Source organism: Leopardus geoffroyi, chromosome B4 (assembly GCF_018350155.1).
Source record: "Leopardus geoffroyi isolate Oge1 chromosome B4, O.geoffroyi_Oge1_pat1.0, whole genome shotgun sequence".
Lineage (NCBI taxonomy): Eukaryota > Metazoa > Chordata > Mammalia > Carnivora > Felidae > Leopardus > Leopardus geoffroyi.
The window spans coordinates 30,881,215-30,907,423 of record NC_059341.1 but is presented as its reverse complement, the minus strand read 5'-3'; the positions used below and the strand labels follow the sequence as shown (position 1 = coordinate 30,907,423).

Below are 26,209 nucleotides of genomic sequence, written 5' to 3'. Positions count from 1 at the left end.
AATAAACTATTGAGATTACATCAAAATGAAAAGCTTCTGCACAGCAGTCAACAAAACTACGAAGGGACCTATGGAATAGGAGCAGATATTTGCAAATGACATATCTGATTAGTGTCCAAAATATATAAAGAAGTTATAAAACTCAACACCCAAAATATGAATAATCCAATTAAAAAATGGGCAGAAGACATGAACAGACATGTTTCTGAAGAAGGCATCCAGATTGGTAGCGGACACATGAAAATATGCTCATCCTCACTTATTCAGAAATGCAAATCAAAACTACAATAAGATATCACCTCACACCTGTCAGAATGGCTAAAATCAGCAACACAAGAAACAACAGATGCTGGCAAGCATGTGGAGAAAGGGGAACCCTCCTGCACTGTTGATGGGAATGCAAACTGGTGCAACCACTGTGGAAAACAGTATGGAGGTTTCTCAATAAGTTAAAAATAGAACTACCCTATGATCTACCAGTTACACTACTAGGTATTTACCCAAAGAATACAAAATAATAATTCAAAGGGATGTCTGCACCCTGATGTTTATAGTAGCATTTACAATAGTCAAATTATAGAAGCAGCCATATATATATGGCTTTGTAGATTACAAATTCAATATATATAATAGAATATTTTTCAGTCATAAAAAATAATGAAAATCATAAAAAAGAATGATGGAGCTAGAGTGTATTATGCTAAGCAAAATAAGTCAGTCTGAGAAAGACAAATACCATATGATTTCACTCATATGTGGAATTTAAGAAACAAGACAAATGAGCAAAGGAAAAAAAAGAGAAGAGAGAGGGAGAGGCAACCTAAGAAACTCTTAACTATAGAGAACTGATGGGGAGGGTGAAATAGGTGATGGGGATTAAGGAGGGCACTTGTGATGAGCACCAGGTGATGTATGGAAGTGTTGAATCACTATATTGTACACCTAAAATTAATATTACACTGTATGCTAACTACCTTGAATTAATATAAAATTTTAAAAATTAAAGAGAAGCATTAAAAATTGAAGCTTATTATATTATATACCTGAAACTAATATAACATGGTATGTTAATACATACTTGAATAAAAGAATAAAAATAAAAATTTTAAAAGTGAAGTGTCAAAGTATTTGAACAACATTTTAGACAGAAAGAAGTGAAAATTTGACTGTATGAATCAACTTATAAAGGTCAAAGGGTTTTTTAATTCATATTTTAAACAGCTTGTATCTGGAAGTCAGTATTATTGATTTTTTTCACATTTTTATATGAAAATGCCTCAAATAGAGAAAAAGTCAAACTAGAGAAGGGAAACTCTTCTGTAAATCCTATGCCCTAAAATAAATAAAGATCTTCTCATTTGTTGCCGCTGCAGTATAATTTTAAAATCATGTGTAAGCAATATGATACAAAAAGTCTCAATTAACTAGAAGTCTACCAGACAGATACACAATTAGCCAATGTGTTTGCAAGTTACACTTTTTTTTTTAAATTTTTTTAACATTTATTCATCCTTGAGAGAGAGAGAGGCAGAGTGTGAGTGGGGGAGGAGCAGAGAGAGAGAGAGAGAGAGAGAGGGAGACACAGAATCCGAAACAGGCTCCAGGCTCTGAGCTGTCAACACAGAGCCTAACGTGGGCCTAGAACCTGGGACCAGCAAAATCATGACCTGGGCCAAAGTCAGATGCCCAAACCACTGAGCCACGCAGGCACCCCTGCAAGTTACACTCTTAAGAGAAAGAGGTAGATGCCTACAAAGTGCTGCTATGGGAGTTTGTAGGAAAAAAAAAATCAGCGAGAAAACAAAAGAGCTTTTGGGTATTATCCTGTAGTTGATGGAATAAGATTCAGCTTAGTTGTTTCCTTTTTCTAGTCAAATACTCAATAATGAGAACTAAAGGTCATGAGAATCTTAAAACTCCCTAAAAAACTTAAGTGGTATCCATTATTCCTTTTTTCCAAAATGGAAGACACTTTAGTGCTTTCTAGAAGGGTATTCAAACTCAAGGGTTAAAACAAACACACAAAAAAGACCTTTGGCAAACTCTTAGTTAATCAGAACATCAGTTGGTTCTTCTAAGACTGTGATTCTCCAGGATCTTACACTAGGTTCAGTTTGCTTATATTAATTCACACACATTAGCTATAGAACTATGCTCTGTCTTAGAAAATGGCATCAGCTCTGTGTGTGGTGGGGATGGCTGGAGCCTCAGCCTATATTCTCAAATTATGCTTCAGTAGCTATGGTGAGGACGGCACTGTGCAAAAAGTCATGAAACATTCTACCATGAGTACCAGTGGGATAATTTTTAAGAGATTCAAGTGGCAGCTGGTCAGTATTTGGCAGGAGAATTAAGAGTAGAGGCCAGCAAATATTGAAACAGAGGATTAAAAATTATAAATCATAATCACCACTTTGAGCAGTGGGAGTAAACTTGTATAGTAAACATCTAAAGTCAAACTGTGAATTTCATTACATGTCAAAGAAAGGAAAACTACTTGGTGTATAATGCCAGCACATGTGTTTGGGGAAGAAAAGTTTGGAGGAATTGGCTAAATCATAAAAATAAGATTTGCTCTACATTTGGAGCTTTGTAGATTACAAACCCAATGCTTTAAAAATTTAGTCTTCAAGTTAATATATATAGAAATATTTTTTAAAGTATATACATATACACATATATATGCATATTTACATATATATTACTGTATATAAAATATATAAATGTAATGTGTTAATATATAAATATTCTAAAAAAGTAATTTATATGTATAAATTCTAAAAGAATAACAGAAATAATTCTAAGGTTTATTGGGGAACAGGAGACATAAGAAAAAACTAATATAGTGGGAAAGAGAGAAAAAAATCAAAATTTCATTCTGGGAGGTCCAGCATATGACTAATATGTTTTCTAGAAAGAGAAAAGAGGTATAATGATGGAGATATTATCAGAAAAATAACAGAAGAAAGTTTTCCAGAACTGGAGAACTTAAGATTCTAAGTTGAAGAATTAACTAGTGCCCTGAAAAATCCATTTTAAAAGGAAGCAGCATTGTGAAGTTTCAGAATAACAGAAATAAAGAGATGATCCTTTTAAAACATATGCAATAAAGAGTTGGGAATCAGAATGTTAGATTTCTCAACAGCAACATTGGAACCTAGAAGGACCATGAAGCCACACCTTCAAACATTGAAGGGTAATGTTTCCAAACTGCAATTCTATATCTAACCAAACTGTCAATAAGTGGTGATAGTTTAAGCATGTAAAAATACATGTTTTTGGTTTTTGTTTGTTTGTTTTGTTTTTTGCTTCCAATACATCTTCTTTTAGAGAGCTACAGAATGTATCCTCTAACAAATCCCAGGATGATGATGAAGGGAGGTGCCAGAACTTCCACTGTGTAGAAAACTAGAGAGCCAGTGCAGATTGGAGCATGGAAGAAACACTTGAGTTGAAGGGCTCCAGGAAAAAAATTGGAATAGATAAACTATGATAGGTTTGATTATGTGGAAATTTGTATTAAGAGGCTACAAAGAGGGAGAGGATATTAGCAAACTACATATCTAATAAAAGACTTTCATCCCAAATATACGAAGAGCTCTTAAAACTCAACAATAAGAAAACCAACAACCCAATTTTACAAATGGACCGAAGCCTTTAAGAGTTACCTCACCAGAAAAGGTACACAGATGGCAGGTAAACGTGTGAAAAGATGCTTCACATCACGTGTCATCAGGGAAACGCCAACTAAAACACCCGTGTGATGCTACTATGTACCTAGGAGGATGACCAAAATCTGACAACATCAAATGCTGGTGAGGATGTGCAGCAACAGGAACTCAATCATTGCTGGTGGGAATGCAAAAATGAAGACAGAAATTTGTAAATTTCTTACAAAACTAAACACAACTTACAAATCTAGCGCTTGTGCTCCTTTGTATTTACCCCAAAGAGCTAAAAATTTATGTCAGCACAAAACCCTGCATACAAATGCTTATAGCAGTTTTATTCATAACTACCCAAATTTGGAAGCAATCAAGATGTCCTTCAGTAGGTGAATGGATATAAACTGTGTTATATCCACACAATGGAATAGTATTTAGAGCTAAAAATAAATGAGTCGTCAAACCATGAAAAGACAGGAGGAAACTTAAATACATATTACTAAATGAAAGAAACCAACCTGGAAAGCTTTCTACTATGTGATTCCTATTATGTGACATTCTAGAAAAGGCAAAACTATGGAGACAGTAAAAAGATCAGTAGTTTCCAGGCCAGGTGGGAGAGGAAGGGATGAATAGGCAGAGCACAGAGGATTTTAGGATGGAGAAAATACTCTGTATGTTACTATAATGATAAATAGATGTGATTATACATTTGTCCAAACCCATAGAATACACAGCAATAAGATCAGACCCTAATGTAAACTATGGACTTTGAGAAATAATGTTGTATCAATGTAGGTTCATGAGTTGTAACCAGTGTACCACATTAGTGGGGGATGTTCATCATGGGGGAGGCTACACACGTGTGGGGGCAGGTCGTCTATGGGAAATCTCTATACCTTCCTCTCAATTTTGCTGTGAACTTAAAACTGCTTGACTATCAAGGGTGGAAAAAATTAGGCTCTAAGAAAATGAAGCAAAAGAAAAACCAAGAATGTCATAGAAGAAAGGAAATACAATCATAGTGCTCCATTTGAATTAGTAATGAACAGTATTTATATAAATAGTGTTAATACAAAAAATTTATTTAAAAGCTGTGCTATTACTCAGGAGGATGTGGGAGATAACATTGGGATTGCAGTGTGCAAGCAAGCAAATGCTTTCTCTACCTTCATACGAAGTCAACAGATAATGTTTAAAATTGTTCAGAAATGTGTAGTGAACATCCATCAACTGATGAATGAATACACACACACACACACACACACACACACACATACACACAATGGAATATTGCTCAGTGATCAAAAAGAAAAATGAAATCTTGCCATTTGCAACAACGTGGATGGAACTAGAGAGTATTATGCTAAGCAAAATAATCCAGCCAGAGAAAGACAAATATATGATTTCACTCATATGTAAAATTTAAGAAACACAACAGATGAACATAGGGGATGGGAAAAAAATAAGATTAAAAAAAAGAGGGGGGGAGGCAAACCATCAGAGACTCTTAAATACAGAGAACAAACTGAGGGTGCTGGAGGGGTGTTGGGTGGGAGGATGGGCTAAATGGTGATGCGCATTAAGGAGGGCACTTGTTGGGATGAACACTGGATGTTATATGTGAGTGATGAATCACTAAATGCTATTCCTGAAACTATTATTAAGTATATGGTAAACCACTTGAATTTAAATTAAAAAAAACAGCAGCGCACCTGGGTGGCTCAGTTGGTTAAGTATCCGACTCTTGATTGTGGCTCTGGTCCTGCTCTCACAGGTTGTGGGTTCAAGCCCCACATTGGGCTCTGTGCTGGCAGCATGGAGCCTGCTTGGGATTCTCTGTCTCTCCCTCTCTCTTCCCCACTCCTCCTCTCTCTCTCTCTCAGTCTCTCTCTCTCTCTCTCTCTCTCTCTTTCTCTCAAAATAAACATTTAAAATAATTTAAAAAAAGAAATATGTAGTGAAATACCAGAGGTATTTAGTTAGATATGAGTTTGTTAAATCCCTAGCTTTTGTTTTGTGTAATAAAACTTTTTGTGTAATTTACTTTTAATAATATTGAGTACAGTATTAAAAATCACTAACTGTATGGAAGAAAGTGATCCATGCAAGAATCATCAGCAAACTGTATCACAAACCAGGAATTATGATTGATCTGGGCTGAGTATCTCAGGTTGAATTAAAAAGGATTATTGTAGAAAACAGTGAAAAGATTTAAAAGTGTTTATCTTGGGACTGGGTAGACAGAGGGATAAGAGGTGAGGAAGCAGAAGAATCTTTTAAGACTTTTAGTGTTTAAAAACATCAACTATGTGGGGCGCCTGGGTGGCGCAGTCGGTTAGGCGTCCGACTTCAGCCAGGTCATGATCTTGCGGTCCGTGAGTTCGAGCCCCGCGTCAGGCTCTGGGCTGATGGCTCAGAGCCTGGAGCCTGTTTCCGATTCTGTGTCTCCCTCTCTCTCTGCCCCTCCCCTGTTCGTGCTCTGTCTTTCTCTGTCCCAAAAATAAATAAACGTTGAAAAAAAAAAAAAATTTAAAAAAAAAAAAAAAAAAAAAAAAAAAAAACATCAACTATGTATATGCAAGTTTTACTTTGAAAAAGTGTAATTTACAAAACAATGATGCAAGCAATTTTTGGAATTTGTCAATAATTCCAAATCAATATGGTCACACTTCTTGTGTTTTTCATAACAGTTTAACTAAACATGAAATGGGAAGTCAAACCGATTGATGTTTCCATCTCATTTATTTCCTTTATCCAGATAAATTATTTGTAAGTTGGGACATGGCCAAATCGTGAATTTAATAAAAACCTAGAAAATTATTAGCTAATAATTATGATGTTAATTAAGAACATAAATAGATGTAAAAAAACTATCAGTCAGTAGAAGTATTCCAATGATCTTTAAAAATGTTTTAAAATCAATGATATGTATAAACTCTTCATTTGGGCACATTCAATGTCTGTTTTTTTAGAAAACCAGTAAGTATATGTTTCTGCTTTTATTCTAGTTTTCAAAAACCTTTCAGAGTTAGCCAGTCACGAAATCACAGGCGCTATATCTCCTATTACATTATTTTCCATTTTAAATCATTTTAGGAAAGCCATATAGAATTTATCCATAATTTAGAATTGACTTGAGCATTAAGCACTGTATTGCATTGGAATTTTTATCTTCGAAAAAAAAAAACATAGCTTAGTTTCGTATAGTATTTTGCAATTATGCTGTCATTAAAGACAGAGAATGCAAAAACCAAAAGAATGTTATCCTTGAATTCTATGTAATCATTTCATGATTAAAGAATTAAAATAATGGTTCTATAATTAGTTTCTATGCTTGTATGATAAAACCTCTCTAATATGAAAAGGAACATGATAATCGTTTTATTTTGTCATCAAAACCCATCAGGTTTTGTAATTGAATTTCCATTGCTGTTTTATTTCAAATTTTCATAATGTACTCCTGATTTTCATTCTTCTTTTCATTCTCCAGAACTTTCACTTATAATGTTGAATTCCTTTGCTCTTTATTCAGACACACAAATGTATATTTTAGTTAGAAGCACAGGCTTCAGCTGTGGGTCACAACTGGCTAACCTTTATATCCCCAGTGGTTTTATTGAAAGAATAGCATAATCCATAAACTTCCTTCAACTCTCTAACCTATTAGAATACCTTATATATGTCCTTGCCATTTATTATACAGTTTCTGAAAATCACACGATCTACGAAAAGTAAGTACACTTGGGGCATTAGCCCCAAATTACAACAGCGTCTTGCATTGTGCAGAGAAATGACATATGTGTTTTCTTATAGGCAATAACATTTGATTTTCAAGAATGTGTTTACCTGGAAAACATTTATTCCTTTCAAGGCACGTAGAGTAGCTTACTAGGGAGTGAGGAAGACTCACTGCTCTCCACTGCCCTCGCCCACTCTCCTCTAGGGGCCTCGGGAGGTTTAGTCTGGCTTCTCCAACCATCTCTGGGGTATTAGGCTCTAACATTTGGGCTCATGATACTCAAAGTTCATTTGTTGGGAAGTTTTATGAGAACATGATTTCTGAAACGAAAACTTTGATAATTAGTTTTTCTTTGGTAGTCTTTTAAAGCCTGTGAAATAGTATTACTTTGTACCAAGTTTTAAGCAAATGCCTCACTGAAGGTGTGACTGCAATAGATTTTGCAATCTTTTGGGGTAGAAAACAGCTTGGATCATTTCTGTGAAATTTACTAGTCAGGAAACATGACCTCGGGCTCACAATAGAATGTCTTTTTCTGTGTATTTATTGTTGGGTCCTGAAATTATGTATGTCTGTGCACGTGTGTGTTCTTTGTAGCTGGAGGAACTCCCCTCGAAAGAGTAAAGCTAAATTTTTCTCACTCCTGCCTGAGACCAGTGACAGGCTAATAAGGAAGAGTGATGATAGTAATAAAATGGGGCGAGGGGTACATTCCTGAGATTTTGCTGCTTATAAAATGATAGCCCTGTTACCAAATGACCACACCGGGACCCAGGGTGAGATCCAGGCTTGAGTCTTTCTGATGCAGAGAGGTGACCCTCTGTGTGACTCATCACATCAGAAGCAAATGCTGTCTTAACAGCTTTGGTGACTACCTTTTTAACCCAGAGAACATAGCTGTATGTTTTTAATTTGTTATGATTTATTACACTGAAATTGGTGTGAAATGGACAACAAATCATGGGTGTCAAAATCTGAAAATGAATTTTATCAGCTGAGGAAAGTGAGTGCCTTTGGGATTTGCATAAGTTTCTCATAATTCTTTCCATATTACAGATGATGAGCAAAACTGTGAAAATAAACTGAAAATGACATGATATTTCCTAAGTAGCTAATTTCACATGTACGTATAGACACATATAAATATAGCCAGTTAGCCTCACTTTAGACTTTCTCTATAATTCATAGTGATTTGTAAATACCCGCAGTGACATTTATCTAAAAACCTTAAAGTAAATATTAAGATCATCATCACATCTCACAAATGTCTGAGATTATCTATAGAAAACTGCAAACATTATAACAAAGTGTTTACCAACTTTATTTCTTCACTGTTCAAACCCAGAAGAGAATTTATACCTATGTGCCAGTATAAAATTGCTAAGATTGAAGAAACCTCTATCCCAAAATTTCAGATGTTATAAATACCCATCAGCATTGAAAAAAAAATCTCCCCTTGTTAGAAACTAACTTTGCATGCATAATTAATTGGGGCACCATATTCCTGCTTCACAACCAGAAGAGAAATTGAATTCAGGTGTTTGGTGAACATATGGGGGATTTACTGTGAATTTATGACCTGTGGTTTGAGTGTAAAACCCCAAGATACTTGCTGATAAAACTTAATGAAGCTTGTGCAGAGGAGCTATTTTTATTTGTAGTTTAGTAATTGATACATTTCTTGGTTTAACCCTCCCAGCCTTTCCCCCATTTCTCATAAATCTTCCAGTCTGAGAGAGAGAGCTAGAGTAGAAAGCCCTAGTCTTCTTAGCCAGAAGACTAATGCTTACCTAATATGAAAATTCAGCTATGCTTTTTCACAGTATTTCGGTCTGCTTCTTCCTCCCATCCCTTTTAATCTATCAATTTGTGCTTTTTCACCTGCACAAGTAACAGGAGGCAAACCCAAGTGCTGTGGGAGGAAGCACTCTAGGTTCCTCCTAGAAAAGCAAAAGCCTTCACGGAGGGGTGACACCACTTTACTCCATCTTAAGAAAGCAAAGATGGAGGTGCAATGTAGCTCATCATTAAAACTGAGTCAACAAAGCCATTGCCATTGGAAGGTTTTTACCCCAGGAATAAATACACCTTCAGGAACAGGATCCTGCCACACACTCCCTGGCAATATCACTCTGCTTCTCTGCACCTAGGGTTTTACGAAGAATGCTCCTGATTTGAGTGCCAAGAAAGAAAACACATGACCAGTTTTCCATTTTAACATACGGGGTGTAATGGGTTTAATGAGAAACCTGTGTTTGCTCACTAATTTACAGCAATTAAGAACTCAGTTCTGACATCTGTAGATTATAACTATTTGTCTGGCGATTACAAGATCAGGAATAGTTTATGGAATTGCTAATCAGTAGAGAGAAATCACTAAGGGAGAAGAATGTGGTGTACCTGTAGTCTCTAAATGACACCAGCCCCTAGTAGTCGTGCTACCATCCCTTTCTCGTTCAGTGACATTTCTCCCCCCAACACTGTTCAGGAACTTGTTTGTATCCACTTTATCATGCTGACAATCTGTCTGTTTTGAAAGGATTACAACTCTGTACATCCGTGCATGACATCACAGTAAGACATTGCTTAATGATCTGAGACGCTTGTGGTCATTGCTGGCTGCCTGTTTCTAAAACTATGTGACAGTTCTGCCCTACATATGTTTTCTCCAGTGTCACTTTTTGCCTTTTCCAGCCCTGGTGTCTGTTTCAAGTGACATCCATGAAATAGCTGAATTGTAGACTTGCCGTTGATATGAATAAAGGGACGAAAAGTCTGCCCTTTTCTAGGGATGCAAGGAGAATAAGGAATTGGACAAAGAAGGGAAAGGTGCTTTAATTTTTCTCTAGTGAAAATATTTTGAAAAGTAATGCTAAACTTGAAGGGTTGTTTATACAATGTAGTAGATCTTTAGTCTTTTTGTTTGTGGACCTACCAAGGAAATCAAAAAAGAGATACATTTCCCTGAAATAAGTGGACCAAAACATAGGGACATCCTGTGAAGGTTGAGTTATCTAAAGACATCATCAAAGGCTCAGAAGAGCCAGAGTTCAGGAAAACATGGTCTCTACTTGTAATAAGCGGTGTCCTGGAAGCTTTAACTTACTATCTTCTCCTTCCTAAATGTGCTGGGATGCAGACCATACTGATGTTTCAGACGTCTTGATTGCAAAATCCCAGAGTCTGGGAGACGGTAGGACATTGAAGCGCTAGCAGGTGGAGAAGAAATAGTTCCTTAAGCAGGGAGTTCCTTAAGCAGCAAAGCTCTAGGGTCCCCCTCTGGTGTACGCATGTGACACCTGAGGGAGTGCTGGAAATACCTCAACGGGAATAAGCTGCGAGTGTGGAGTTGCATGATATCCAGGATCTCAGATAGAATTTGGAAATTAACTCTTTATTTTTTTTAATTGGGAAAAGAATAATGTCCTTCTGCATTTCTGCTAATTGGATGCCAAGTGCAGGTGTGAAATTCAGTAGCATTTGGGATAGAATTTTGCACTTAGGCCAAAAAGTAAATTGCTATGGCTTAGAGGTATGTAGCAAAAATGAAAAGGCTGAGGATATAAGCTGATATGGTTAACAAAATCTTTACCTTGTGTGCCTGTTCTTTAGTAAATGGGGGATATGAGGGACATGTACTAAGTCCTGAACTCTGGGTAGACTAAGTAAAGCCAGTTTGAACCAGGAATATCTCCTCATAAGTCGTGTCAGATCCTGGCAGGTCACCAATCTCTACCAGGAAGAGAAAAAAGGAGTGAGCCCTTGAGTTCAGTTTTACCGAATGACCTGGTTGGCAGGTCTATTTTCACCAGACCCTAAGAAAACACCCACATTGCTGCTTTGGGTTTCATGAGGACTAATTTTTGGAGATCACAGAGCCAGAATAAGCATTTTGAGTGAAGTGATGGGGAGATTTACCTAAGGAGTCACTCTAAGCAATTGGGTAGATTTCTATTGGAGCATTCTTGGCTATATACTGGTGCTCAGTGCAAAGCACATTTGATTGGTTTCATGTGTTAAGATCTGGCAGTAACCATCTTTCAGGGACATCTTCTGCAATAGTATTTACTTTCTGCAATTTTTCTCAGAGGCTAGAACTTTGGAGTGACTAACCGTATAAATGGTAGTGGTAAAGCTCATTCATAAAATATGATTCCTCTCTTATATTCTGCTCTTCTAACCAACATGTTTTTGCAACAGTGGGTAGGGCATAGGTCTTTGTGCTTCTAGGCTACTTTATTTCATTTAATAAGTATGTACAACCTCCCTCCCCCAACATTGTCTAAGGTGATATGATAGTGGTGGGGGGGGTGGTGTGTGTGTGCATGTGTGTGTTTAAGGGAAGGAGGTTTAGAGTTATCTTTCTGTTGTCTTTTGTTGCAGTGGAACACAAGAAAGCAGACCCACTGTGCAATCACATTTCAAACCCCCATTTGCATCACATCCGCTAACATCCTGTGGGCCAAATCAAGACACATGGCCAAGGCCAACATCAATGGGTATTAGTTCAATTGATGCATAACAAGTTAACACAGGCTTAACAGCTTATTATATCAGATCCTATGGATCAGTTTCTATGATCCAGCAATGGCTCAGCTGAATCCTGTGCTCAGGGTCTCATCCAGGTGCAATCAAAGGGTAAGCTAGGCCGGGTTCTCACTGGAGGGCTCCACTAGGGAAGCATTTGCTTCCCTGCTCCTGGAGTTGTTGACAGTATTCTGTTCTTTACAGCTGTAGGATTCAGGGCGGCTCTCTTCTTCAAAGCCAGAAAAGAGAGATAAGGACTTGCAAGATGGACACTGCATTCTTATATAATCACACAAATGTAATCATATCCATTCCTTGACCTTTGCCACAGTTCACTGGATAGAAGCAAGTCACAGGCCCTGCCCACACTCAGTGGTGGGGGCCAGGTATGGGGCGGGGAGGGCGTTGGACAAAGATGCAAATACCTGGAGGCAGAGATCATGGGGCCACTTTGAAGTCTGTCCATTACAAACATTTGCAGATCCGCTTACCCTGCCACAGGGACGTGACATACAGAATATATATGTGTTAAATGATTGTGATGAAGTCATGAGCTTAAGAAAGAGAAACACATGTGGAGGTAAGTTATAAACACTCTGAAACAGTGTTTGCTGGAAGAATCAGAAGATGGAAAGGAAACGAGAGGATATGATAGGAAGAAAGATATGAGTGAATTTACCTTCCTCTCTTTTCTTATACTAGAGATCTTAATCATTTCTCCCTTCTGGGCACCATGGAAAGCCTGGCTCAGTTCGTTCTCTCCCTTCTGTCTACCTTCTCCTTTCCCTTTCATGTTTTTCTTCTTTGTGCAGAAAAGATAGTGTATACCAAGATGGTACCTTCTGGTTATCCCTACTATTGAATTCTGGCTCTTCAAGCTATGGCCTCTGTTCCAGTTTTCCAGATTCCTTTTGCATAATTAAAAATGTAAATGTTAAGGTATTTTTAGTCCATAAAGAATTAATCAGTCACATCACAAACTCTTCTCTTTCAGCATATGCTCATCTGGAAAGATAGGTCAGAATTCAAGCCTGTAAGGCAATATACCCAGGCTTAGATCAGAAGGAGCAAACAATTTAGGAGAGGCAGGACTATATGGACAATGCTGAGTTGTCTTTTTTAAAAAATAGTTGTTTCTTGGGCCTGTTACTAGGGGATCACTGGCCTTATCTTGGTGCAGTGGAAGTAAATAGCCTAGAAAAGCAACATATAAAACAGGCAACATCTACAGAATACAAAATAGAGGCTGCAAGTTAGCTGGCCACAGACCTGTTTGGTATTTGGTTTTTGTTTTGTCTCGCATAGGACCAAAAAAATAAAGTAAGCCAACATTAAAAATTTGGGCAACAGGGGAGAAAACTATAGTTCTGACTTCTCTTTAAAAAAAAAAAAAAAATTAGAAGGCAACACCAGGCTCACATCCCTTCAGGACAGCAATCTACTGGGACCGAGTAAGGGGTCTCCCTTTCTAGACCTAGCATATTACTCCCATTTGTTACAGAATGTACATGGGTACTGCCACAGCCATCAAGTTTTGTTCACTCTTTAGTTAACTGCCCTATAGGCATTGGAATTTGTCCCAGCCATGAAGTTTGCAGGCTGAATTGTTTTCAAAGTACTGTCCGTATACCACCTGCAGTGCTTTAAAAAATATACTGATGCCCAGGACCTGCACAAGACTGCCTGAATCAGAATCTCTCTAGGTGAGTCTCAGTCGATCAGCAGGTTTAAACAAGCACTCTGGATGAGTCTCATACACATACTATGTATACACAAGCACGACTGTTGACATTTCTCTTCTCATTCACTGTACCTAAGGAGATGGTTGGATAGCATGGCCTGTGGAGCACAGGTGCAGGACAGGATTTGGCCCTTACCTGCAAATAGGATCCTTGCTGCAGTTAGCATGAACTGGTATGCTCAGCTGCTTTTGCAAAGCACATTGCAGTGGTCCATTCTGAAGGCTGCAGAGCCTAGTCCTCTGTGTGATCTACCTCTACCAGGAGAGGGTACAATCACCATGGTAATTATGGATGAGAAAGATTTGAGTTCCATATCATTCAGGGCTGCACTGTGCATGCCGGATTAGGAATCTCTGTAGTGTGTGAGCCAGTGCTGTCAGAAAGACTCCCAGATATCACTGAACCAAAACAAACCCTCTGCACTTAGTGTAAAATTTATATATAAACACACACACAACACACACACACACATAAAAGTGTAAAAGAAAATTCCAGCTGGACTAAAACTAAAAAAAACAATGTGCAAGGGAAGGCTGAATTAGTGTTAGACTTAAATTGTCTTATGTCTGTCTGTGTGGATTCTTTATAAAAAATAAAGCATCTCTATAATTCCTCTCTTCATCCCTCCTTTCTGTAGAAATTATGATTTAGTGGCTTGTCATTAAGTTGAATTGTCTCTCTCACTCATCTGATCGATTCATGGTATCTTTATTATATTCATCACACACACAAAAATAATGAGCAACTGGAAGTTGGCAACGAACCTAAATATAAGTTGATTGGGATGTGTAGGGATTAGCCACTAATGCTAATGAATATTTAAAATTTCCTTTGGCTGTCTTGGCAGAAGAGCTAACCAAGAACTTTAGAAGTCCAAATGTGAATTATTGGCCTGTTGTAGACTGGCCTGAGAAACAGAGTGAGCAGTTGCAATGGTTTCATTCTTGAAGCCAGGATTTCACCTTCAGACTGCCAACTGGTGTCCCCCAAGGATGCTTGATGGTCTCCCAGTCTTTGGAAGTCATCATCAATCATGAAAACCATTGCAGCCTGTTTTTCAATTTCAGCCCTTAGAGTGGCTTTGCTAGTCTTAGGCAAGTTGGTTGCCATTCTCTAGAGCAGAGGAAGAAAGGAAGCAAAAGAAAAGAGAGTGAAGCAGTGTATCACCAGCTGCTGAGATTTGAAATAAGGGCAAAAGTGACTTCCAGAACTTGGCTTATACTATGAAAAACATCAAGGTCACCAGAATTTAGAATTAAGGACACTGGGTCAATTTCCCTTGTTGGGAGATTTGCACTTTCAATTAACTACAAATAGTAGGACATCAATTTTCATCAACGGCTTGGACTTCATGAACTTTATAGGGTTAAAATTCGCAATGGTACATGAAAATAATAGGAAATATTTCTGGTTAGACCTATAAAATACTTCTTCAGTCAAGCCTCCTATAATCCTTCTATTAGAAGCTATGAAGAAGTATTCCAGGAACAAAAAAGGCACAGTTGGAGAAATGGCAATGAGGTTAATGAATGCTCACTTTCCTGTCTTATGAACTGTCTTCATGCCTATACTACCACTGTTTCACATGGAAAGCAAGGAGTTCCAGAGATTGGGTGTTAACATTGAGAAGCCTTTATTGAAAATCATTGTGTTCAAAACTATAAGCTGCCATATATGTTTTTTAAAAGCCAATTAACAACCTTGGGGCGCCTGAGTGGCTCAGTTGGTTAAGCGTCCAACTTCGGCTCAGGTCATGATCTCATGGTTTGTGGGTTCAAGTCCTGCATCGGGATCTGTGCTGACAGCTCAAAGCCTGGAGCCTGCTTCAGATTCTGTGTCTCCCTCTCTCTCTCTGTTCCTCCCCCACTCATGCTCTGTTTCTCTCTGTCTCAAAAATAAATAAACAAAAAATTTTAAAAAGTAAAAAAAAAAAAAAAAAGTAAAAGCCAGTAACAACCTGCTTAAGAGTATGGAGGGCACTTTTAAGCTGTATACAAATGTAGACTGAAGCATCATGCCAAGTAGCACATTTTATAGGCCCATTAACCTTTAATGTTCTTAGGGCAATCAGTTCAAAATATTTGTCGGAAGAACAAAGGGAAGGCAAGCTTTTATTGACTGGGAAAATAATCAAATTGAAAGTATTGACAGGATGTTCCAGAAGCTCTAATGAAATTAATAGAAACATAAAGGTGATAGGGATCTACCCCATGTTTAAATGATTATCCCATATTCTTGGAAGACATTAATATTGTGGTTCTATATGCAAATATTTTCAATTTGCGATTTTTAAGTCTTTGGAATTCTTCAAAAGGCATAGAATTATGTCAAGACATATATGAATTTGAGATTTTTATATACTCTACTATGACAGACTTTCTCTTTACAAGTTACATCTCTCAAATTGCATTACCCAGGAGGGTGGGCAGCCAGAAAAATTCAGATTCACACCAAATAACCAGGGCAACATGTTTTCAATGAAGAGACTTGGTCTTCTAATAGCTTACAGCTCCCCATTCTGCTAGCAGTTTGGAGGGTATATATGATAAATATAAGGCTTGATTCTTGTCCTCAAGGAGTCTGATGTTTTCTTGGGGAGACAGCACGTGCCTAATACGCTTGAATAAATCCCCTGATAGGATGCGCCTTAGTCCTCAGGGAGTAACATAGACCAAAAGTGCCATGAGATTTAAGATTGATTTTGGCCATCTCTACAACTCTTGCAAAATACTGTGTTTAAAATCTGTATGATTTTATAAAGCAGGGGCTTTGGAGTCTGATATATGTTTCACTAAGTGATACAACATGGCATAGTGAAATGAGGGCTGGACTGGACACCAGAATAATCTGGATTCCAGCCTCGCCTCCCCATTGGTCAGCTGAGAGACTTCAAACAAGTCACTTATTTTCTTTGGATGTCAGTTTCTACATGTGTATGTGCTCACACGTGTGTGTGGAAGAGAGAGAAATACTACCATCTGTACCTATCTTACAAGCTTTTGGTAAGGATAAAACAAATTAACACTATAAAAAAAAAAAAAAAAGAAGAAGAAGAAGAAGGCAGGGGCACCTGGGTGGCTCAGTCGGTTAAGCATCTGACTCTTAATATTAGCTCAGTTCTTGGTCTCAGCGTCATGAGTTCAAGCCTGGCATTGGGCTCCATGCTGGGGGCAGAGCCTACTTTAAAAAAAAAAAAGGCAACATTACTATTAAATAACTGATGAAATCCAACTACCATCCAAAGTTATTTTTAAAATGCTTTCCATTTATGCTGTAAGAAACTGCATTTTGTGTACAGACCTTTGATAACTCCTAAATAGGAACTTTGTATCATGGCATTACGAAAACAATACTGCACATTTGTAAGGCTACAGTGTATGCTGTCACCTTACTTGATTATTGCAAGTATGATATTCAGAGAAAAAGTGATTATTATGTCCACTTCATACGTATGAAAAAATCCCACAACTCAAATTAAGTGCCTTCGTCTAAGAAGGTGGAGGAGCTAGGACAGGACCCTGGTATTTCTGATTTGTAATGCAATGTCCTTTCCAAAAAAATTTGGCTGCCAACACCTTGTCAGATTACAGAAAGGAAATGAGGCTTTTAAAATACCGCATAAAAAAGGAATGTCTAAAAATACCGCTTGCCCTCTTGAATATCTGCCTGAAATAACTTCAGTAAGTCTTAATCATAAGAACAAAATGAAAACTTCTTTTAAATGCCCAAATATTGTTTTATAAATTCACTTCCTCTTAAACAGTGTCCTCTCACAGGAAGCTGCCATTTTTTTCCCTAGCAACTGCCATTCACAGATTGTATCTCTGAAGGGTGTTCATTCTTGCCCCTTCTCTCTTTTAGCAACAGATCAACTCCTAGCAACCATGATCGGATACAGCGTCTACGGCAAGAATTTCAGCAAGCAAAGCAGGATGAAGATGTAGAAGATCGGCGACGTACCTATAGCTTTGAACAACCCTGGGTGAGTATTTGGTTCTTCAGCACAGCGAATAGTCTGACAACTTCCCTGCAGTAAGAGCCCCCAAGCTGTGACCTTAGCTCTTTATGAAACAAGACAAGATGGAGCCAAATTCCTTTGACCTTTAACATATTGACCTTTCCCTCATTTCCATCTGGGTTGCATCATTGCTAATTTCATTTTATATCTTGTTGCACCATCTGTCCATTGCATAATCAGTTTTATTCGCCTTATAACAAGACATAGCAAAAGGATTCTTGCTCTCAGCTATGCACTTTTTTTTAAAGTGTAGTAAATATTTTTCTATATACATTTTCCTCAGAATTGGAGCCAGAATAAATTAGTTCAACACATGTCTATTGTGTATCTACTGTACACAAAGTACAGTATTAAGCAATTCTTGATTCTTTATTCTCCCTTATCCCCTTTGTGTATTTGTTGAATCCCTCTTATTTATCTGCCCATATCCCTGTTCTAGTTTATCCTCCTCATAGCCATCAGAGTGATTTTTTTTTTGAGTTTATTCATTTTTAAGAGAGAGAGAGAGAGAGAGAGAGAGAGAGAGAGAGAGAGAGATCAGGGGAAGGGCAGACAGAGGGAGACACAGAATCCAAAGCAGGCTCCAGGCTCTCAGCTGTCAGCACAGAGCCTGACGTGGGACTTGAATTCACAAAATGTAAGATTGTGACCAGAGCCAAAGTCGGATGTTTAACCGACTGAGCCACCCAGGCTCCCCAGAGTGATTTTTCTAAAACAGAACTTTGAATGGCTTCTCAATGCCCAAGAGAGAGAGTCCAAATTCCACAGTGTGGCTTGCTAATCCTCCCCAGTCCAGCCCCAGACTTGTGCTCTCTCTGTTCTTGTGTTTTGTCTTGGAGATGATGGCACTGCTGAGAATGAGAGGCATTGGGGTAGGTTTGGGGGTGTTAGAGATGATGGGAATTTAAAAAAAAAGTATTGTTTATTTACTTTTGAGAGAGAGAGACAGAGCATGAGCAAGGTAGCAGAGAGAGAGGGAGACACAGAATCTCTAGGCTCTGAGCTGTCAGCACAGAGCCCAGCCTGGGGCTCAAACCCACAAACTGCAAGATCGGGACCTTAGCCAAAGTCAGACACTTAATCGACTGAGCCACCCAGGTGCCCCTGATGATGGGAATTTTGAAGAATATCTTTGGAAACTTGAGGGAGACTCAATTAGACATGAACATACAGGCTACTTGAGATAGGAAATTCTAGCTGAGAGTATTAGTGATCAACATGGTAATGTGACCATAGCTAAAAATGCTTAGAGGGAATAGAAAAATAATTTTTTGATTACTTCTGCAATGGGGATTAACGAGTCAGACATGGCAGAAAGTCAAGGAAGGTACTCTGGAGGCCTGGGGAAGAGGCAGGTGGAGCATCACCCACTCTGGGTAGGATGGTGAGTACAGCTCAGGGACGTATATCCTAATTGCCTGGGAGGATGCAAGAAGGGTCAGTACTCTAGGGATTCGAAAGCCTAGGGGCTGTAGTCAAAACAATATATTTTTTGGACTCCTGGATCTTGGAGGTGGGACAGTTCATGATGATTTGAGGTCAAAGATATGCCATCCATGTGAGTTCCTGAGAGAATAGAGATTAAGGTCCAAAGAGTTAATGAGTTCAGTTCAAAATGTCGGGATTATAATTACATTAGGTATATGGGAAGGTAGGGTTAGAAGGAAGAGTAGTGTTAGAAAAGGCTTACAGTTAAAAAAAAAAAAAAAAGATCCTGATTTATTTTGGAAAGGGTATGAACCCAACTGCCACAGAACTGAGAGGTCGGTTATATTGTAGGGAAGGAGAGATAAAGGTAGAAATGTAGTCGGAGCCTTCAACGCTAGATTGGAAGGCTGAAGAAAGATGGTATGAGGACAGAACACTGGCCCCCTGGCCAGGCAACCTAGCTCTTCAGGACTGTTTTCTTGTATGTTAAACCAAGAGACTTAGAGTAGATGGTTGAGTGTCAGTTATTAAACCCTTTGTTATAATGAAAATTTAAGAGAAAGCTGAATGTGTCAGGTAAAGCAATACAAGTAGAGCTTCTCCGAGTGTGGTCCACAGACCAGCACCGTCAGCATCACCTGGAGCTCCCTTCAGACCTCCTGGATCTGGGTGAGGCCCAGGAATCTGTATTTTAACAAGCCCTGGAGGGGTGATTCTGAAGCATGTTACTTTGAGAAGCAGTGATCTAGAGTTAAATCATCTCTGAGGTCCTTTTTACTCCTAAAATCCAACACCCTCAATATACTCTATACAAGGGCAGAAACCTATAAACGTTTTGATTAAGGGGCTTAGTGACCAAATTGGGGTCTGTGGAAGATAATTTTGAGAAAAGAGAAGATGGAAAAATGGGAAAAACAGTACTAGTTTGAAGTACTTTGCCTCTGTTCAGGTGAGGAAGGAGGAGCCTAGAGCAGCCAATTGGCCATATGAAACCACCATCCAAGAGTAAAAACTCCTCATGAAGTAGATCGTAGCTTAACTTTCAGAGGTTATATAAGAACTTCGGCAGATATAATACCTTAAAAATCTCTAATTGTGTTTCTGCAACAACATTACTATTCAAGGTATTGTTTTTCTAAAACATTTATTTTTATTTTTATTTATTTAGTTAAAATTTTTTTTAATGTTTATTTTTGAGAGAGAGAGAAAGAGAGAGAGAGAGAGAGACAGAGACAGAGACAGAGACAGAGCGTGAGCAGGGGCGGTGCAGAGAGAGAGAGAAAAAGACCGAACCTGAAGAGGCTCCAGGCTCTGAGCTGTCAGCACAGGGCCCAACGCGAGGCTAGAACTCACAAGCCGTGAGATCATGACCTGAGCCGAAGTCGGACACGCAACAGACTGAGCCACCCATGTGCCCCTAAAACATTTATTTTTAGATGATCAAGTAAATTGAGTCATTCCCATGTAACAACATGACAGAATTATGTTAATCTACTTATATTGTTTGCCATAATTGACTTAATCTCTTCCTACCAGCTTTCCTAAAGCAGGATTCTTTTTTTTTTTTTTAATTAAGTTTTTTATTTTAAATCCAGTATACTTAACAGTGTTATATTAGTTTCAGGTGTACAAGACAGAGATTCAACACTTTCATACAACACCAAGTGTTCATCACAATAAGTGCCCTCCTAATCCCTATCACCTATTTCACCCATCTCCTCACCTACCTCCTCTCTGGTAACCATCAGGATGTTCTCTGTAGTTAAGAGTCTGTTTCTTAGTTTGTCTCTTTTTTCCCCTTTGCTCATTTGTTATGTTTCTTAAACTGTTATGCTTCTTAAATTCCACATAGGAATGAAATCATATGGCATTTATCTTTCTCTGACTTATTTTGCTTAGCATTGTACTCTCTAGCTCTATCCATGTTGTTGCAAATGGCAAGATTTCATTCCTTTTTATGGCTGAGTAATATTCCATTATATATATACCACATCTTTATCCATTCATCAGTTGATAGACACTTAGACTGCTTCCATTATATGGCTATTGTAAATAATGCTGCAATAGGTACATCGGGGTGCATGTATCCCTTTGAATTAGTGTTTTTATATTTTTTGGGTAAATACCCAGTAATGTGATTACTGGATCGTAAGGTAGTTCTATTTTTAATTTTTTGAGGAATCTCCATATTATTTTCCACAGTGGCTGTACCAGTTTGCATTCCCACCGACAGTAACAAGGGTTCCTTTCTCTCCACATCCTTGCCAACACTTGTTTCTTGTGTTGTTGATTTTAGCCATTCTGACAGGTCTGAGTTTTGATTTTCATTTTTCCTGATGATAAGTGATGTTGAGCATCTTTTCATGTGTCTGTTGGCCATCTGGATGTCTTCTTTGGCCAAATGTTCATGTCTTCTGCCCATTTTTTAAATGGATTATTTGGTTTTGGGATGTTGAATTGCATCAGTTCTTTTTATATTTTAGATTCTAACCCTTTATCAGATATGTCATTTGCAAATATCTTCTCCCATTCCGTAGATTGCCTTTTAGTTTTGTTGATTCCTTTGCTGTGCAGAAACTTTTTATTTTGATAAAATAGTTTTTATAGTTCCAGTAGTTTATTTTTGCTTTTATTTCCCTAGCCTCAGGACACATATCTAGAAAAATGTTGCTATGACCAATATCAGAGAAATTACTGCTTGAGCTCTCTTCTACGATTTTTATGGTTTCAGTTTTCACATTTAGGTCTTTAATCCCTTTTGAGTTTATTTTTGTGTATGGTGAAAGAAAATGGTCCAGTTTCATTCTTCTGCATGTTGCTGTCCAGTTTACCCAACACCATTTGTTGAAGAGACTGTCTTTTTCCCCATTGGATATTCTTTACTGCTTCATTGAAGATTAATTGATCACATAATTGTGGATTTACATCCAGGTTTTCTATTCTGTTACATTTCTATGTGTCTATTTTTGTGCCAATACCATACTGTTTTGATTACTACAGTTTTTTAATATAAGTTGATGTCTGGAATTGTAATACCTCCAGTTGTACTTTTCTTTTTCAAGCTTGTTTTGACCATTCAGGATCTTTTGTGGTTCCATACAAATTTAAGGATTATTTGTTCTCATTCTACGAAAAATGTTATTGGTATTTTGACAGAGTTTGCATTAAATGTGTAGATTGCTTTGGGTAGTATGGACATTTTAACAATATTTGTTCTTCCAATCCATGAGCATGGAATGTCTTTTCATTTCTTTGTATTATCGTCAATTTCTTTTATCAATGTTTTATAGTTTTGGAGTACGGGTCTTTTACCTGTTTGGTTAATTAAGTTTATTCCTAGGTATTGTTTTTGGTGCAATTGCAAATGGGATTGTATTCTTAATTTCTCTTTCTGTGACTTCATTATTAGTGTTTAGAAATGCAGCATATTTCTATACATTGATTTTGTATACTGTGACTTTACTGAATTCATTTATCAGTTCTCATAGCTTTTGGAAAGGGTCTATTGGATTTTCTTTTTTCTTCCCTTTTTTCTTTTTCTTTCTTTCTTTTTTTTTTTCTTGAGAGAGAGAAAGAGAGAGTGTGCATGAGAGCGTGAGTCGGGAGGGACAGAGGGAGAGAATCTTGAGTTTTCTATACATAGTATCATGTCATCTGAAAGTAGTGAAAGTTGTATTTCTAACTTACCACCTGGGATGCTTTTATTTCTTTTTGTTGTCTGATTGTCGTAGCTAGGACTTCCAGTACTATGCTGAATAAAAATGGCCATCCTTGTCTTGTTCCTGACCTTGGGGGAAAAGGTGTCAGTTTTCCCCCATTGAATATGATGTTTGCTGTGGGTTGTTCATAGATTGTCTTTATTATATTAGGGTATGTTCCCTCTAAACCTACTTTGTTGAGGGTTTTTTATCATGAATGGGTGTTGTACTTCATCAGATGCTTTTTCTGTATCTATTGAAATGATCATATGTTTTTTATCCTTTTTCTTATTGATATGATATATCATGTTGATTGACTTGAAGCAGGATTCTTTTTTGATGTGTGGTAAACATCCCTACAATGTATTTTTGCACAGAAAGGCTGAAAAGAGGAAAGAGTACAGTGGCTACCAGAAGGAGAAAAGCAAGTATATATGAAAATGGTTCTCAAACACAGAGTTCTAGCCTGCAAGGCCCTGCAGGGGTTTTCTCAGTCTCCATACCATACCATGAGGAGCAGTGGAATGCCACCTGACTTTGCCTGGGAATGTGGATTTCAAACCAGCATATTTGCAGCATTGCTGTTTAATTAGTTATTTAATTGATCAGATGTATTGGGTGCTTACTATGTTCAGTCAGTGTGTCTGGTGCTAGAGAACAAAGATGGGGAAGAAAGAATATCCTTAGAGCCCTACAGTCGAGCTGATACAACAGAAAAGAATATTTTGTACAGTTTATGATACAGGTATGCATGGAGTATTAAACACAGAGGAACCACGCCCAAATAAATTGTGGGTGGTTAGGAAAGGCCTGAAAGAAGACCTCAGTGCTTGCTTTGGGAGCACATATCCTAAAATTGGAGGGATACAAAGAAGAGTAACATGGCTCCTGCACAAGGATGCATGTAAATTCATGAAGCATTCCATATAGAGAGAAAGGAAAGGAAAGGAAAGGAAAGGAAAGGAAAGGAAAGGAAAGGAAAGGAAAGGAAAGGAAAGGAAAGAACACCTCGTTAAATTTAGAATATATTTTAAATACATAAGTTTGAGAAAGAGAGAAACATATATTTGGGAACTAAGATTGATGGGATTTTTTTCTGGCTGGTGACATTGTATCTACATGTGAAATGTCCAAGTTTGAGACTAAATGAGCATTTCCTACTTCTTAGCTGTAGATATTGTTCATTGGGAGATGTAGAAATGATTTGATATCCATTTTGGTCCCCTTATGTGATTTTTTTTTCCTAATGGGAGTGGTGAATATGTTGGCATACATTCCCATGCCAGCTACTTAATATGAACAATCATGTTAGGAAAAATGTTTGAGAAAATCTTACACATCCAGAAACTCACCTATAAAAGGTCATAGGCCAAATTGTTGTATATCAAAATGCCATAGCAACTTTAGACTGAGCACTTGGCTTGTATTATCATTTCCTGTAATGAGTGAGCAGGGAATTATTTGGATGACAGCTGATTACTTTAGGAATGGAATAATTTCCTAAATTGTGGGTCAGAAGTTGACCTTTTCTTTTTCTGTCTTCTTTTTTTTTTTTTTAATTTTCAAACAATTGGGATCTTGCTGTTTTTTCTCCTTTCTACTGATCGTATAAATGAGCTTGAAGTGACTATAATTCTACTTAGTGTATTAACTTTCATACCAATTCTCCTTGTTGCCTTAATAGGGTTTTGTCTGCCTCAATAAGAGCCTCAAAATGTAGCTGAGTCTATGGTTTTTATTATCTGTTTTACAAAATGAGCTTTGAGTATCTTAGTTTTTTTTGTTCTTTTTCTGTGTGTATTCTGACCTTAAAAGGTCAGTCTGTTTGGAAAGGATGAGACTATGATCTCACCCATTGGAATGGTTTGCAATCATTTTAGTTGTAAGGAACCAGATATTTGTCTTCAAGCTGTGTGTCCCTCTTAGTCCATATTAGTTGAAATTGTCATGCTTGTTGGAAATGCCACACACAAAGTGTGACCAGATGTATCATATAGAAGATCCGAGCCAATTACTTTACATACAGAGAGGGATGCTGCAGAAAATTCATCCAAGTAGCCCTTTTCAGTTCATCCATTTTCAAAATGTTCTCCCTAAACCCTAGCAGTGTGGAATGCACCTGTTCCTGGGCTTTTGTTCAAAATAATGTTTGGGCCTGAGGGAGCTGATCTGTGGCACAAAGGGTCTTTAAATGAGCAGAGGCCCGGGAAATTCCCTTAGCTCCATAACTGAAGTGCATTCTCTCCCAAGTTGGTTAAGAAGAGGAGGAGGAGGACGACGACGACAAGGAGGAGGAAGAGGAGGAGAAGGAGGAGGAGGAGGAACAGGAGGAGGAGGAGGAGGAGGAGGAGGGGAGAAAAAGCAACTTCTTCACCATGTAATGCCAGGTGCAGCATAAATAAAGCAGCAAGTTGCTTTAAATCTTTCTTAAGATAATGGAACAATAGCTGAGGTTAGGGTTATTATCACAGAGCTCAGATATGGACAGAACTTAGTGTTGCTTTTAAAAGAATTAAATTGCACGCTGCAGACATAAGTACAGTATGCTCTTAAAACTTTGCAGATACCTGAGTGTTGCCCACAAGGAGACTTGCTGGCTGAGGCGGTTGATAGATGGGATAATGGAGCCTTTAATAGCTATATTGCTAAATCCTTTCCATCCCGGGTTGGTAGTGACTCAAAGTAGTTTAGTCCTTCAGATGGAAAATTGATCCTCTGCGATGTGAATACCCTCTTCTCCCCCAAGCTTTCTTCCCAGCTGTCTGTCTTTAAACAACAACAAAAAAAAGTCTGTCCTTTTTTCCATTTTTCTGTCTGGGACTTTTAATGGCTCCTCTTCCCTTTTTTAGCGTTTTGTCTGCTTTAATTAGAGAGCCAGTCTGTAGTACACAGCCACCCTGAACCCCTGGATTGCCTTCCCTGTACCTGGGAAGTTTGAGAAAATGATGCTTATCCTTTTGTTTTCATCTCTCCTAAGACTTCAAGGATATCTCCTGTAATTTCCTTATAGTGGGGCTCCATGCCTTTACTCAAAAAATGCCTTCTCGGTTGATAGCTTTGCAGTTCAAACTGGGTGGAAATCACCTCCCTTGGAAATCAACCTGGAGAAAGCCATTCCTGCAAGCAAACAGGGACCCTTTACTCATGGCAAAAGCTTCTGTGCTGCTGCAAAGTAGACCCCTTTCTTCTAGCTCCAATGACCCATCTCCCAGCTGAAGGCTCCATGACCCATGGGCCGTGCTACCGGCAGAGACCTCAGGTAGTAGAAATGAATGAAGTTGCCTTTGGTCATCATTAGCATGGGACACTAGAAGGCTGGCTTATTTTTAGAGCTGCAATTTTCAGTATACCTGCTGTTTAAGGAGGGGGAAAAGTAGATCCAAACACTG

The 26,209-nt window shown here is 38.1% G+C and overlaps 1 protein-coding gene and 1 non-coding gene across 26 annotated transcripts in view; both read left to right on the top strand.

The window, feature by feature from the left end:
- The window catches only part of PARD3 (par-3 family cell polarity regulator), a 674,940-nt gene that overhangs the window by 635,282 nt on the left and 13,449 nt on the right, over positions 1 to 26,209 (top strand). For all 25 annotated transcript variants that reach the window (XM_045466945.1, XM_045466943.1, XM_045466952.1 and 22 more), the window contains one exon: positions 17,538 to 17,658. In XM_045466945.1, the coding sequence (XP_045322901.1) occupies positions 17,538 to 17,658 (121 nt within the window). The remainder of the gene's footprint in view (positions 1 to 17,537; positions 17,659 to 26,209) is intronic.
- Positions 23,647 to 23,752, top strand: LOC123592295. The gene has a single exon (XR_006709691.1). It is a non-coding gene; the product is annotated as a U6 spliceosomal RNA (small nuclear RNA).